The 15,732-nt window shown below is 41.4% G+C and overlaps 1 protein-coding gene across 1 annotated transcript in view; it reads right to left on the reverse strand.

The window, feature by feature from the left end:
• The window catches only part of ADCY7 (adenylate cyclase 7), a 62,844-nt gene extending 47,496 nt beyond the window's left edge, over positions 1 to 15,348 (reverse strand). The window contains exons 1-5 of the mRNA XM_025213620.1: positions 15,010 to 15,348; positions 14,384 to 14,926; positions 13,316 to 13,522; positions 10,868 to 11,029; positions 3,609 to 3,758 (exon numbers count right to left, since the gene is read on the reverse strand). Coding sequence (XP_025069405.1) covers positions 3,609 to 3,758; positions 10,868 to 11,029; positions 13,316 to 13,522; positions 14,384 to 14,554 — 690 coding nt within the window. The 5' untranslated portion in view covers positions 14,555 to 14,926; positions 15,010 to 15,348. The remainder of the gene's footprint in view (positions 1 to 3,608; positions 3,759 to 10,867; positions 11,030 to 13,315; positions 13,523 to 14,383; positions 14,927 to 15,009) is intronic.
• Between the last annotated feature and the right edge of the window lie 384 nt (positions 15,349 to 15,732).

The following is a 15,732-nucleotide window of genomic DNA, read 5'->3' on the forward strand; positions in this document are numbered from 1 at the left end:
TTGAGCACAACTGTGATTCAGGGAGACAGCCAGGTTAGAGAAAGAAAGAAGTTACCATATGAGAATCAGTCAAGATCCTTACAAAGAACACATGGACAAAGTCAATTAAAGGCTTTCCTAGCTGTGATCTGGGAACAAAGAGCATTTATGTGAAGACCTTCTTGTAGGCTTTGTAATCTCCTCTCATGGGATAAGTAGGAGAGGACACATTGTTAATAGTGCTGTGTGAAGCTTCAGTCGCTGATTCAATTTGGAGGAGATTCAGTCTGATTCAGCAGCTGAATCTCCAATTCCAAATCGAATCAGGAGACCCATTAATCCCTCCAAATCAAATCAGAAGCCTCCAATTCGATTCGGAAAAATTCAACGATTGGACACAGACCTAGCTTTACATGTTTTTTCTACATACCTCAAGGTACCAGGCATGGCTCGTGAACGCAAATGGTGGGACGGATGGAGCGTCCCACAGGAGTGTGTGTGGGGGGGGGGGTGCCCTGCACGCTCAGTGGCAGACCTGGGAGCGGACCAGAAGTACTTCCAGTCCACTTCCAAGTCCACCACGGAATGCACAGGGAACGCCCCCAGCCCCTGGCTCAGCAACTGGTGCCTTCTGGATCTGGGGGGGTGCATCTGGGGTCCCTCTGCAGCCAATCACCGAGCCAGGAGGGGGGCGGGGGGGGAAGGGTTGTCCTGTGCACTCAGCAACAGACCCAGAAGTGGATCGGAACCACTTCCGGTCCATGGCCAGGTCTGCCGCCAAGCACACAGGGGACCCCTCCGCACTTCTTTGGGACGCTCCATCCATCCAACCAGCTCAGCGTTCACAAGCTGTGTGGTACCTCGAGGTATGTAGAAAAACATCATATAAAGCTGTGTCTATGGCCGAATCGCCGATTCTCTGAATCAGAATGGAACCTTCAGATTCAGCTGAATCGAATCGGGACAGTGATCCGAATCAGCAAATTGAATCACTGTCCCCAGAATCTGGCCAAATCCAAATTGAATATGGCCTGCTTCACACACCCCTAATTGTTAATAGTAACGATTTGTTGCCTTTCTTCCAGTTCAGTCAGACGAGTAATTTTCTGCTCCCTGCGTTCAGGTCGCAACTTGTAGATATACTGCATTCAAAAATCGGCAGTTCTTAACCCTGTTCCTCTCCAGGACCTCCATCCTATTTAGCATGAGGGAAGAAAAGGAGGCAAGGCTCTAAAACAATTTTTGCAACCCCAGTTTCCTAAAATTGAAGATACAGGTTTCAAGATCATTTTTTAAAACACAGCAACAGTTTAAAAGGTTAACATCTATAATCCAAGCAATGCTACAAGATTTCCTAGGATTTCTTCTTCCACATTGACAATTTTCAAATCCTTACATATTTTAATTAAAGGCAAAATATCTGCAACAATACCAAGTAAGCATGGGTTCCTAATCTAAATCAGCAGCAAGATTTGTATTGATTAGTCCTTTCAGGATTGGCTTCACTATTAGCAACAAGTATACAACAGTAAACAGGGCTTAAAGTGGCCAAGAAGAATAACAAAGATAGTTGGGTGTGTACAAAAATAACAGTTTTGACCCTACTAATAATAGTTAGTAGGGTCAGAAGGGACCTGAGCAGATCATCAAGTCTGCCCCCCTGCCACAGGGAGGAAAGAATGCTGGGGTCAGACGACCCCAGCAAGGTGTCTATCCAGCCTCCTCTTAAAGACCCTCAGGGTAGAAGCGAAGACCACTTCCCTTGGAAGTTGGTTCCAGATCCTAGCCGCCCTGACTGTGAAGTAGTGCCTCCTGATATCCAGCCTGAATCTACTCTCTGTCAGCTTATGTCCGCTGTTCCTTGTTACTCCCGGTAGTGCTCGGGGGAACAGGGACTCTCCCATTGCCTGCCGGTCTCCCTTGGGGAGTTTATAGATGGCCACCAGATCTCCCCTCAGCCTCCTCTTGTGGAAGAAGAACAGGTTCAGATCCCGTAGCCTATCCTCATAGGACCTGCCCTGCTGCCCCCGATCATGTGAGTGGCCCTCCTCTGGACCTTCTCAGTGTTGTCCACATCCCTCCTGAAGTGCGGCACCCAGAACTGGATGCAGTACTCCAACTGTGGCCTGACCAAGGTCGCATAGAGGGGGAGGATCGCCTCCTTGGACCTGCTCGTGATGCATCTGTGGATGAATGACAAGGTGCGGTTAGCCTTTCTGACTGCATCCCCACATTGGTGGCCCATGTTCATCTTTGAGTCAATAATGACTCCAAGATCCTTTTCTGCCTTTGTGCTGGCGAGAGGGGAGTTCCCCAGCCTGTAGGTATGCTGCTGGTTCTTCCTCCCCAGGTGCAGTACCTTGCACTTGTCAGTGTTGAAACCCATTCTATTCTCATCCGCCCACCTCTGTAACCTGTCCAGATCTGATTGCAACTTGTCCCTCCCCTCTAGCATGCCCCCCCCCCCCACCCTTAGTGTCATCTGCGAATTTGAACAAGGTGCTATTCACCCCCTCGTCCAAGTCGCTGATGAAGATGTTGAACAGTGCAGGCCCGAGGACCGAGCCCTGAGGAACCCCACTGCCCACATCCTTCCAGGTCAAAAAAGACCCATCCACCACCACTCTTTGGGTACGGCCCTCCAGCCAAACAGCAACCCATCTGACCATGTAGGGATCGACACCACAGTCACCTAATTTTTTAATGAGAATCACCAAACAAAAGCCAAAGGAACTTATAGCACCTAAATTTGCACAAGTAAAATGGACCCATAAAGGTCAAATACAAGAGAGGCTTAACAGCTGATCAGTCACACCATAATCAAGACAAGAAAAACCTTCTGCCGCTCTACGGTTCTTTTGTGGTTTTCTTTTTACAACTAAACATCATTGCTAACTTACAATAGAGTTACCATTACCTCCTACATTCGTATGAATGCCTAAATTTCACAGCACTTAACAATACTCACTTCTAACAATGAATTCTAAAACAAGCAATTATTTCCCACTTTTAAAATGCTGTTGGCATATTTATTTTACACAATACTGTGCATTTACTTGCTTAGCTACTTTACAAATAGATCTATTTCTGTGCTAGTAGAGAATCATTTTCTGAGGCAAGGAACATACTCTTTAAGGAGAGAATAAGACTACAGAATTTCTAGCATCCGACAACTGACTAAAGAAAGTAGGATTATTAATTTAAAAACTTCAAAGGAATTTTCATCTGTACTAACCTAAAAAGTTTCTTTTTATCTGAATTGCTGACATTCTTTTCCTAAAATAATACAACTTGATATAACTAAAGAAATCGGTCACATTCCTCTGGTAGCACAATAGGACTGCAACATGTTACTTGTACATGACAGACATGCATTGTAGAATGAATTCAGTCTTTGGAACTCCTTTCCATTTACAGGTTTTAATTATTATTAAGACAAGTCATACATTAATCAGCTTGCTCCCTTAATTTCCCCCCTCTGTTGTCAGCGTCACAATTTTTTTTGACAAGAAGAGTGTGCAACAGGGATCAGCTTGAGCTTGTCAGTGCATATCCATCGCAAACCTTACAAAATTATATTCGACACTCAAAAGATGACATGCAACTCCTGTAAGAGATCTTTCACTCACCTGTTGCCTCTTTTCAATCTTCAGTTTCATTCGGACTTGAATGCACTTCAAAGTATATCTGTACAAATCCCATGAAGCATCCTGCATTCGATACTTGTGAAATGCACCCATCAAGTTACCACAGAGAAAAATGACAGCATTGGCAAGTAACTGCAAGGGAAGAAAACATACTTAAGTACTGCAGAACAGTCACCAGTTGGCACTACGTACTGAAGTGATATTAGATGTTTTTTGGCTACCACATACCAAAACATTTACATTTTTCTCATCCTTTCACACAAGCAAATTACTACCACATTTTTTGCACTAATCAGTGTGTATCTGTTAAACAGAACATGAATGCTTTTATTATAGCGATCTTAAAAAACATAAATCTGTATATAACTAACTTGGGAAAATTCCCAATGAGCACATGCATCAGTATGACTGAGTTCTCCTGAAATGGCACTTGGAACCCTTTAAGAAAAGACAGACAGTGTAAGAGCCATACTGTCTCATCATGAGAGCTATGGCCCACTAACTTTACCATTATCCACAATCTAAAGGAGGTAGGTTTAGGCTGTTTATTAGATGAATCTATAGAGGAACCCCTTGGAATAGCCAGCTCTGGGACAGGGAGCAGGTTGGAATTGTTTCACTGAGTTAGTGTCCACCTGTTAATTAGACCCCTGCTTAATAGAATTAGTGCATATTAGAATTAAAAACTCAAATTGAACCCCAAAATCCTGATGTTCATGTTTTCCTCCACTCATTAGTGCCTTCCTTTATAAAACCAGAGAGATGCTTATTGGAATCGAAGTCTTAAACCATAATCTGGTTTTCATATATGTTTTTCTTCTAGCTAGTAAGACAATGAGTAAAATACAACCAAATACCAAAGCCATACAGATTTCTGGATGGAATTCCACACAGACTTCTTACTTTGTTAATGCTTATTAGAATCAACATTTATTAGATCAAAACTGCTAACAGCTGGTGGACACTATCTAATTAAATCAAACATTAAGGAGAAGAACAGCTCTGCTCCAACGTATTCATAGATTCATAGATGTTAGGGTCGGAAGGGACCTCAATAGATCATCGAGTCCGACCCCCTGCATAAGCAGGAAAGAGTACTGGGTCTAGATGACCCCAGCTAGAAACTCATCAGAATTTAGGAAGTCATTTAAAAAAAAATATATATCTAGTCCTTACGTTTGTGAAGATTATCTTTGGTCACCTTTACTAAAATAAACTGCTGCACTGCTGTCCAAAGAGCAGCCCCAATGCTGCTTATAATTTGCCAAGCAAGAGAAGTGCGAAATTAGCCAAAGTCTTGTCAATTTTCACTGTTATTTAGAAATGTGCAGGTTGTGTAGCAATCATTCCTCTAGGACTTATAAAAGAAATCAAGTAGTAATATTTTTTTCCTCCCCTTCCCTTGCACAAACCCTCTCCCTCAAAGCAGGGTTGGGGAAAAGTAGTAGACAGGCCAGGTTTGACTTTTTTGATTTGCTGGTTATCATTTACATCAATTAATGTTTCTAAAAATATACCCTCTGTCTCCAGCAGGTCTGTCTTTAACATTGATATATCAAATATAAAGATGGGAATACCCGTGAATTATTTTCCATGTGCAAATCTTTTCTCTAGCATGCAGAACAAATTAATTTGTAAAACCAAACAATCATACACAAATAATATACATTTACACAGCTATCGTATATAGCTTGAACAGTCTTATCTTTATCTCCCTTTCTTCTTTACCCCCAAATGCCACAATTCTGAGGTACTTGTTGTCTCATACTTTTTTAAAGATGACAAATTTCACACGATTTGCAAATGGTGTTATGAGTCTCAAACCTGTGACCTACGGCCTCTAAGAATCGAGACGCTCAAAATCACTCTGAAGATACAAGCTAACTGCTTTTAGAGAAACTGTCTAGAATAACCCCCAGTTCAGTTACTAAGGGAGCTTTTAATCCACAGAGATTGCTCTGGACTGTGATTAGTGCATTGAAAACACATCTACTGCTAATAATGGAATGAATATCAAATGTTAGAAAGAGCAGTGACCTCACTCTACCACAAACATTCATCTGGAAAGGAAGTAAGGTCATTGAGAGGTATCTCATTTAATGAGACATGACCTGTACATATAAAAAATGTGCTATCCGCGAATCACTGAGGGTGAACTCCTTATTCTAGCTTTTTATCTTTTTTAAAAGCAGCAGGATAGACAAGTGGTAGTGCTAGCCAAGTGGTTGTGAAAATGCTTTGGTAAGGTGGTGTTGGTACATACCAATTGCTGTTAGGAAATGCCTGATTTTTTTTTCCCCAGACACAGGCATTTAGTTTAGAGAACACAAACCTCTTCCTTCACCTTCCCAAAGATCAGGCTGACATTCACTCTCTATTTAAATCTGCCACTTGATCAAAGAGATGCAGTAAAAGACTCCTGCTCCTTTTCCTCCAAGGGGAAGGGACTGGTGCTAACAGTTTAGTCTGTCAAGATTATGCTGAAACAAATTCTGATTTATCTTTTTTTCCTCCCTGCTCTTTTGATTGTAGGAAAGTGATCATTTCTAGCTGTAGGCATACATTTTACAGCCGTTACTCCAAAACTGTAACAGGAAAGAAAAATTAGCTTCTTGGCCTTGGAATGGAAAGGAGGGCTGGCTGGGAAGGGATCAACTGATGCATGCTTTCACTTTTTGATAGGGTGCCCCAAATTTGTTAAAATTTCTTAAAGCACTGATGCAAATGTGGCTGGTGTTCCTGATGTACAATACAAAAGAGAAAAAGCATGATAATGATTAAACCATGTAAAGTACAAAGGGGATTTAAAAAATAACACTTTTATTATCAAATCAGTTTCAAAAGGTGAGGTGAGCACTCTCAAACATCCTTGATTTTGGAAGCACACCTATCATTATAGGAAATCATGGTTAGCTTTTTTCCACATTGTGCCCTAAGATTAGGAGAGGGCAAAATGTGGCCCGCGGGCTAGATGCGGCCCGCCAGGCCATTCTATCCAGCCTGTGGGGCCCCTAAAGAATTTAGAAAATGAATATTTATCTGCCCCTGGCAGCCAGGCATGCAGCCTTTGATGGCTTGCCAAAACTCAGTAAGTGGCCCTCCGCCCAAAATAATTGCCTGCACCTGCCTAAAATATACAAAATGATTAAGAAGTCTTTTCTTAGAGCCAACAATTTCCAAAATGCCTTTGCCCGACCTAACAGCCCTCCTCTCATTCATGGAAAATCTGTATCAATCTCAAATGCTTCACTACCTAGGAAAAAAAAATATGATTGAGCGCAGGAAACATCTAATAAAAAATTCTTCCTTTATAGATCAAATGGATCTTCCTCTTCCCTTTAAACACTGAAAATAATCCAAATGGAGGCCTCACACAAGGGCTTAATTTACCTTTCAAGGGGAGCTGACTGTGAAACACAAATGGTATGTTGTCTAGATAATAAAATAGTCAAAAGAATACAGCTCTTGTGTCACTGACTAGTAATTAATGTTTCCTCCTGATGTGTAAGACAACTGAAAAACCTTTTTTTTTTTGTAAACATGATCATAAAACAAGAAAGATTCATAGATAATCCTAGCAAAGCTACTGTTAACTAACACCAGACTGACAATCAAATAAGATTACTACAGGTGCACCAATACATCGGTCCGATATCAGATCAGCACTGATATAAAGAAAATTGACTGCATCGGAAATCAGCCTGATGTGGCCAATAACGTGGCCAATAAATGCCCCGTGCATGTGCACAGCCACAGCTCAACACATAGGCAGCAAGGAGCACAACCCGGCATCTTGGAGAGCTGCATGCAGCAGGTAAGTCTATTGTGGTGGAAGGGGAGTGGGGAAGGAAAAGGCATGGGGAAAGCAAATCAGGGCCCCCACGGTGAGGGAGGGTGGGGGGCTAGGGTTGGGGCTGTGGCAGGCACTGCCCAGCCAGGGCAGGATGGAGCCGCGGCTCATCCGGGGGGGGCGCAGGGAGTGGGGAGCAGCTCCCGCCACTGTGCACAACCTGGGAGGGCACCGGGGGAGCAGGGGAGGAGAGGCATGTGTCCGTAGATCTGCGTGGGGCAGGTTGCCACTGTGAGCCTGGGGCAGCGGGCTCTTCCCAGTGTGGGGGGTGGGTGGGCTGGGGCTGCACTCAGAGTAGATGATGATGGCACTGGGAAGGGGGGCTTACGGTGAATTTTGGGGTGGTTGCAGTGCCTCCCCACCACCATAGCCTCCCTCCCAGTGCCTCCACTGCCTGCCCCAAGTGCAGCCCAGCCCAGCCCCCACCAGGAAGAGCCCAGCACAGCCCCGGTCCCAGGCTGCAGCGGCAGCCTGTGGCAGCAGCCCGCACCACACAGAACCAGGGGGCACAACCCCTCCTTGTGCCCTCCTGGGGTGCACACAGTGGCAGGAGCTGCCTCTGCCTCCCCATGTCCCCCAGACGAGCCACGGCTCCCACGCCATGCCATGCCCCACCCCAACGACACCTACTCCAGCCCCACTCCCTCCCTCACCACAGGGGCCTTGATCTGCCCCCCTGCCATGCTCCTTCCTTCCCCCACCTCTTCTGCCACAACAGACTTACCAGCCACACACCGGTTACCAGGCTGCATATTGGAAATCAGATCAGTATCAGACAATATGGTTCCTTAAAAACTGGCTATCAGTACCAGCCCCAAAAATCTCTACCAGTGCACCCCTAAAGAATACTGTTACACAACAAAGCAAGAGCAAAGAGCAGCCACTTTGTGGAAAAAAGTATTATAATCTGTTTTTTTGTCAAAATTAAAACAAACATGAAGCCTGAAAACATACTGTAAAGTTAAAAAAAATAGGGATTAAGCCCACAAGGGGAAAAAGACAGCGGGTTGGGTAGATAGCAGACAAAAAGATTGCGCTTATAAAACTTACAAAAGGACAGCTGGAAATCACAGATCTCTATGGTGCAACTGTAGCTTTACCTACTTTAGATCAAATTATCATGTTCTTTCCTTTTAGATATTTACTTCATCTTGTAATTTAATTTTTTAAACTATCATATGTAAAATTCTAGAATTTACCTAAACCTTTGTAACTGATTTTCTTTGTAAAGACAAAGAAAGTTACTTGCAAAAAAAACCCTCATTATATCATTATCATTTTAGAAATATGTATATCTTTTGGCTACACTTCTTTCATATGCCTTACAAATAAAAAAATGTGAAGTATTCAGTGCTAATTTCTACTATATTCTATAAAAGCTCTTATACCATACTCATCCTTCTATTATCTGTGCTCCTTCTAGCAATGTACTACATGAAGCCAGTAGGGCACTGAGAAATTATGTCACATTCATTCAACAATCTGAAATTTCTTTTTAGAAGTATACAACATGAGTGCAGAACATATGCCAAACTCCCTAGTCCTTCACCGTGATCAAGATAAAATTATAACAAAAAGTAAAGCACTCTGTTTAATAGGACACAGTATATTTGTCCCAGTCATTAATGAAAATGCTCACTCATTCAGAAAAGGAACTACATTTGATCTACTTGTCCTCATAGGCTGTGTCCAGATGAGCACAGTGGTGCCACACTCCACGCATTCAAGCGTTCTCCACACTGCTACATTGCAGTGCAGGGTGGGTTTTTGACCCCAAGAAATCCCAGGGTCAAAAAAACCCACACAGAAAAAAAGCAGGGTTGCACACATGGTGGCAGCAGATGCTGCCCAAAACTAGCACCTGGCTGGCCAGAGCTATGCTCCAACTGTTGGTAGGCTCCCAGCTGCAGGAGTATTGCAGCTGTAGCTTCCCCAGCCCCCAGTATCCCAGGTTAAGCTGCTGGGGCCAGCACAGTTGCTAGCCCCAGCCTCCCCTACTCCCCCTGGGGTAACCTGCCGCATGCCAGAGCATGTGTGGCACAGGCATTCCCCAGGGACAAACAGCAGTGGCATAAGGTGAGCCACTGCTTCTTGTCCCCGAGGAAACACACATCCATGCTCACATGGATGTGGCCCCAGAGTGCATACACACACACTAACTTGCTGACAGTTAAGTCAACTTAACCATCAAAGCATACACACATATGTGGAGCACAATAGACTTAAATGCAGCGCAAGATAATACGTCTCCAACATGTATTATCTTGAGTCAGATTAGTTAAGCAGACTCTAAGTCAACTTAAAGTACGTGTCAGCTAAGCCAACTTAAGCCGACTTAACTTGTTCCAACACTCCTATGCCCCATGAGCCTCTGGGGCAATCACTTCCTTATTCCACCACCTGCACTGCCTGAAGCCACATTTCTGCCACATTCTCAGGCTCTTAAAGGCACGTGCAGCATGAAGGCCAGCTGCTCCCACTCCCAGCTAAGACCATCTCTGTCCTGAGTAAGAGGCAGCCAGTGGTGAGGCAGTCCCTTTAAGGACTAGGAGGGGTTGGGCTGCCCTGAGTGACAGGGTGAGGGGTGGGGCAGCCCAGCCTCCCAGCCGCAGCTTGCAGTGACACCTACCTGGCGACCAGGGCTACTGCAGGGGAGGGCTAACAAGATGGCTGCTGCTATGTCAAGGAGCTATACGTGTGTAAGCTCCGATGTGGCTTAACTTAAGTCAACTTACTTAAATCACCTTATTTTAAGTCAACTTAAGATGTGTGTATGCACTGCTATCAAGTAATTTAAGCAACTAAGGATCTTTTTCATATGACATCCTACATAAAGGCTACAGCATAATAAGCTCCTAAAATCATGGAATCAATGAAGTTCAATGAAGTTGAAAACTTTTCTTTTTCATCAAAGAGCTTTTAAACCTTATACAATCTTTATTACTATAACCTGATCCTTCACTTGAAATAGAATTATGATTCTCATGCATTTGTCTCAAAAATCCAGATGTGTTGCTGGAGCATTCTCCACCGTAAAAATATCATTCATTCAGTATCGTGCATGTAAGTCTTGAATATTTTTGGTAATGCCCCCCTTCCAGTTTTTACATATTGCTAATGCGGATTCTTTTAAATCTTTTGCACATTTCTTTCCAGTCTCCTTAATTTGTGACACAATGCATAGATGAATCATATATAAAAAGCAAATATTTACCAGTGGACATCATTTGTAATTTCCTTGAAGAGAAGCATACAAATAGGATGTGGACCCAAACCAAGATCTCAGAACATGGAATTTTGGACCTGTATCTGAACTTTGCAATCTATGACTATCTCTAATGGAAATACTATCCAAGATATTTGAATATTCAAACAACCAGCATTTCCTTACCTGAAATACAATGGACTCTTTAAATGGTAGAACATGAGATGCTGCAATGCTTAGGGCTATAATATGGGACACCGCAGAAAGGATGCTGATTATAATAGCCTCTAACATCCCAAAAGGTAGCATGGTATAAACAGCAAATATTATGAATAGAAAGAATGGCACCTTTAAAAAGGAAAAGAAAAAGAAAAAAAAAACTGTTACCAGGTACCTGCCAGTCACTACAGAGCAAAAATAAGACCAACCTTCTTACATTTATTTAGGCTGAATACTCTTGAACAATTCAGATCACAAGGGCAACTATATCCATAAAAGCTATGACAGCATTGGGCAAAGGTTAAACATAAATACATCACCAAGACAGTTGTTTAAAGTTGGCACTTCATCCTTAACTTCCCCAGTTCTTCTTTGGTTGAGCATATAGGACACTGACAGACGTGGAAAAAAACTCCAACAAACCACTGGAAGCTTTACTGGAAGCAGCAGTATGTTACTTTAGGCTCAGCTCCACGGCTTCTGTATAGATCAGGAGCTTCAACAGGGCTTTTTGGTGCTTTTATCTAATAGCCAATTCAATCAGCTATGAGATAAATGCAAAGTACCAAAAAAGCCCCATGAAGGTGCCTCATCTATAGACGCTGGGAAAGCCAGGTGCAACTAATGCCCTGCTGGGCTCGGCATGGGAGTGCACCGAATTTAAAGTAAAGTACTATTTTGGGGAGGGGGGAGAAGGAGGGGTTTCCATATATGTAATGCCTATGGCTGCTTGCAGACCAGATGAATGAAGTGACATAAGAATTACATACCAGGAACAAAGTACAAAGCAAGGACAGAAATATCTGCCTGGACTTCAAATTTCTCAAGTGCTGCAAGTCAGCAGTCTAATATTAATGCCATCACATCCTGCATGCACATTTATTCAACATTTTATTGATCCTAAAACCAAACAGTCTTTCTTGGTGTCAACACAATGGTACAATCACTACTGCACATGAACACAAATTTAAAATGCATAGCTAGATATCACAAAATGCACCCTGATTTCCCTATATACAGAACCTATATAAATCTAAATCACACGTTTATGTCAGATACGTTGCAAGTGTCTCCAACCAGATTTTCCAACAAACTTCAAGGCCAGACAACTGCTGCTTCAGGTATAAGCTTCCTTTCTTAATGGGGGTTTCAAGCCTGGTTTCCTCTTAAAAAAAAACTTGCCAGTACAGCTATTCTGCTTGGAAGTATGAAACACAAATGATCTATTTTACAAAAGCCCCGATGAAGATGCAATTATGCCAGCAGCATGTTCTTAATGAGGTGGCTCACTTGTTCAAGGGACTGATATATGCCATTATTTAGTCACGCCCTGAGGCAAATGGCAAAAATTTACTGTTCCAACTGACCTACTATTATTATATTGTCTCAATTTTAGAAAACAAGCTAAAGATATTAGCTCACATAATATCCCGCAGCTTTGAATGAGACGACTGTTTTGGTTAAATGAGCAAAAATATATTTCAATGACCAAATTCTGCTTTGTCATATAGCTAAAGTGAGAATTTTCCCCCCAAATTTTTAATCGATTTCACTACTAAATATATTCCAAATGTCAAGACTCAGAAGAGTGGAGCTCAGCAATAAATATAGAGACATAAGTCTTAACAATAAAGCTAGATATCTTAAACTACTGTATAGTGACAGTAGTTGAAGTTTACAGCAAATAAATTGCCAGGTTGTGGCCATAATGCAAAACAGATTTTAATTGTCTAATAAATAATTTCTAATTTCTTCATTTGGAAGTAGGAGACAGGAGTCTGTACACTTAAGAGTGATTTTTATTTCATTAAAAACGCTCTTGCTTACATTATCAGAGCTGAGGAGGAGTTTCCTACACATATTTTTGGCATCATAAAATTGCCAGTTTTCTGATCACAGATACCAAGTAATCAGTTTCAGCCGCACCCAGAAATGCCAGGATGTGTCATTAGTTCTTATTGTTCCCTTCACCTCTCTACTGGATTTGAAAACATTTTCCTTTGGGCACACCCAGCTCTTTTCAAAAAAACTTCTTATGTTCATTTCTTTCCTAGCACACTAATAACAAAGATGCATTCAAGGCAAATAATCAATTTAGACTGCTTGAAGGAAAATAAAATTCCATTAAAAAATAAAAGGCTGCAAGGTTTAAACAGATTTTTTACTTTACACACTGTTCCAGCGTAGTACAACAGATCTGTGGTTAGCACTTGCATATGTCTTTGCAGGATCAGGTCCAAAGTTAACAAAAAAAAGTGTCATCTTAACAATCCAATAACAACAGAACTGATTTAGGGATGTAGCTAACCTAAAACTAAACAATAAATATTATGTAATGTCATTTGTTAGAAAATATAAGCTATTGGTAGGTATCTTTTCTAAATGTCAGTGTACGAACCAACAGGAAGCACATACCTGTTCCCATGCACAGAATGAATGCTGACCTTCAGTATCAAAAACAGACACATATCCTATGGTTAGGAAGCAGATCCAAATCAAAATTCCAAATAATTTCAGCCATCTTCTAAATAAGGATTCAATGCATACAAGCAAGTAGATGATTGCAAATATTACCAATGTAATACATACTGTAATAACAAAAGCAAGATGATGATGTGCTTCCTGATAAAAACAAGCAAACAAACAAGCAAGACATGTTATTAAAGAGGAAAATCAGTACAAATAACTTTAAAAATGCTAAATGTCATCAATACAGTTATGTCATCATCATCATCATCATATTACACTGAAGTGAATGGGCTATTTCTATAAAAATGAAAGTAGATGTACTTTTCAGACAGATATAGAAGTCTGTGCACATAACAAATATCCCAGAAAAAGGAAAATTCCTTGTAAGGCTGAAAGAAAAAAAAATTATATTTCTCTAAACTTTATGTAATAATGTGTACACATGCACCTGTTACTCTAAAATCATTTTGAACCTCTAGTTCTGGTAAAATATTGTTTGTAATGTATTTAGCAGAAAAAAATTAAGCCACTGTGATTCTCTTGGCTGAGAACTGAACTGGGGGCTTCAATTAAAACTTAGGCATAAGCTACTATGGGGCTGAGCACCTCTGCTGAGTGAAGAGGACCACTTCTGAAAAACATTCAGGTGTGGGCTTGATGGCTTATGCCATTTGCAACTCCTGTTTGTAAATGCCGAGAGGGAAGAAAATTGAATTAGCAAAGCTTCTATATTTACCTTTAAAAAAACACACACACACACACTAACAATTGTTTTCCATAAATTTCCAACTGACACTCAATAAATCATTTTTGAGAAGGGGGGGAGGGGGGCTGTTGGACACACACACTCAGTCCCTAGCGTTCCTTCGTTCTTCATTTAACTTCACAACTAACTATACTGAAACAAGGAGTTACCGTTCAATTAAATATGTATCTAACAAGTCTGTGAGTTTTGATACACATTCCTTCAATCACACAACATGGTACAAAGCAAGAACAAGTGATTCAACTTACATGTTTAACAAAAAAAATAATAATTAGTGTAGTGCAGAAAGTAATTGCAATGAAGAGCAGAAGAAGAAGAAGTGGTTGCTGTTGACTTGTGTAGCAGTACTTCCCATAAAGTGGGTCTGTTATCTTGCAGTCTTCATTGTCATTAAAGAAGTATTTGCCTTTAGCTGGCATTTTATTCCAGTTTGGCTTTTATTTCTTTCTTCTGTCCAGTAATCACAAGATGAAGATCAGTCTATCCTTCTTTGAGGACTTTTTGCCTCGTCTCCGATGTAGCTATACCGTGCAGGACCAAGGGCTACAATGGAGTAACTCACATTCTGTGCTCCTACTTCTTCTGAACCATAAGTTTAGATATTAATATAAATGCAAAGGAAGAGCCCTCCTCCCCACAGCCATTTGCTATTCGTCAACAGCTCCATGCATGTTTTACTAGTCTGACTGATATTTGTGATCCTGCAGAGGTTTGTTGTTTGCCACAATCACTAACTCCTTTCCACAAGCTGTCAGCAGATCCCTTCCAGGGCTTGCTTTGCAGGATGAGCTCTGTGAAGAAACAGAATTAGTAAAATAATGCTTCTGCTAAATTAATACAGTTTTGCCTGAGAAAAGTATATTTTGTAACTTACAGTAAATACGCAGACACAAAGCATCCTTTGCTTTGGGGAATGAGGCACTACACTACTTTCAACCCTTATTACTTTGTATTTAGCATAACAAAAACTCTGAAGCAGTAGTGCCCATACTGGGGGCTAGAGAGCACTGCTAATGCTCTGCAGAGCTGGCTGGTCACATGGCCCTGGCTCCCCCTTTTTTTTTTTTTTTTTTTTTTTCCTTAAGCTATTGAAACACTTGTAAAGAAGATAACAATACGTCAAATTCTTTTGTGTCATGTTTCCATTTGAGTAGTAGCTCCAGTTGCCAGTGGCACGTTACACAATTGTAGTTGGAAGGGAGAGTTGGTCCTAGCAATCAGAACTGGAAGGAGAGGTAGCAAAAGTTTGTTAAAAGCTTCTTTCCAGCCCAGTCTTGAAGCAGATCACACAGAGATGTATGGAACTCTTCTGAGACTGAAGCGGGTGGTGAGGAGCTAGTAATGCAGCAGGATGTTAACTATAGATGCATAATATTAGGATAAATTATCTCTTTGATTTTCCTTTACAATCCTTTAGTAACTATTTAACAGCATCACGTACTATTGTATTACTGGTAAAGTGAGAAACATAAAATACTGCTTAAAACTTGGCTGTTTAAAGTAAAACAATGTCTGCATTTTCCTCTACCCCTCAAACTATTACTCCCAACCAAAATTCCATAAAATAAGGCTTCCAAGTATTATACCACTAACATTC

This window comes from Alligator sinensis, unplaced genomic scaffold (genome assembly GCF_000455745.1).
Source record: "Alligator sinensis unplaced genomic scaffold, ASM45574v1 scaffold933_1, whole genome shotgun sequence".
In the NCBI taxonomy this organism is placed as follows: domain Eukaryota; kingdom Metazoa; phylum Chordata; order Crocodylia; family Alligatoridae; genus Alligator; species Alligator sinensis.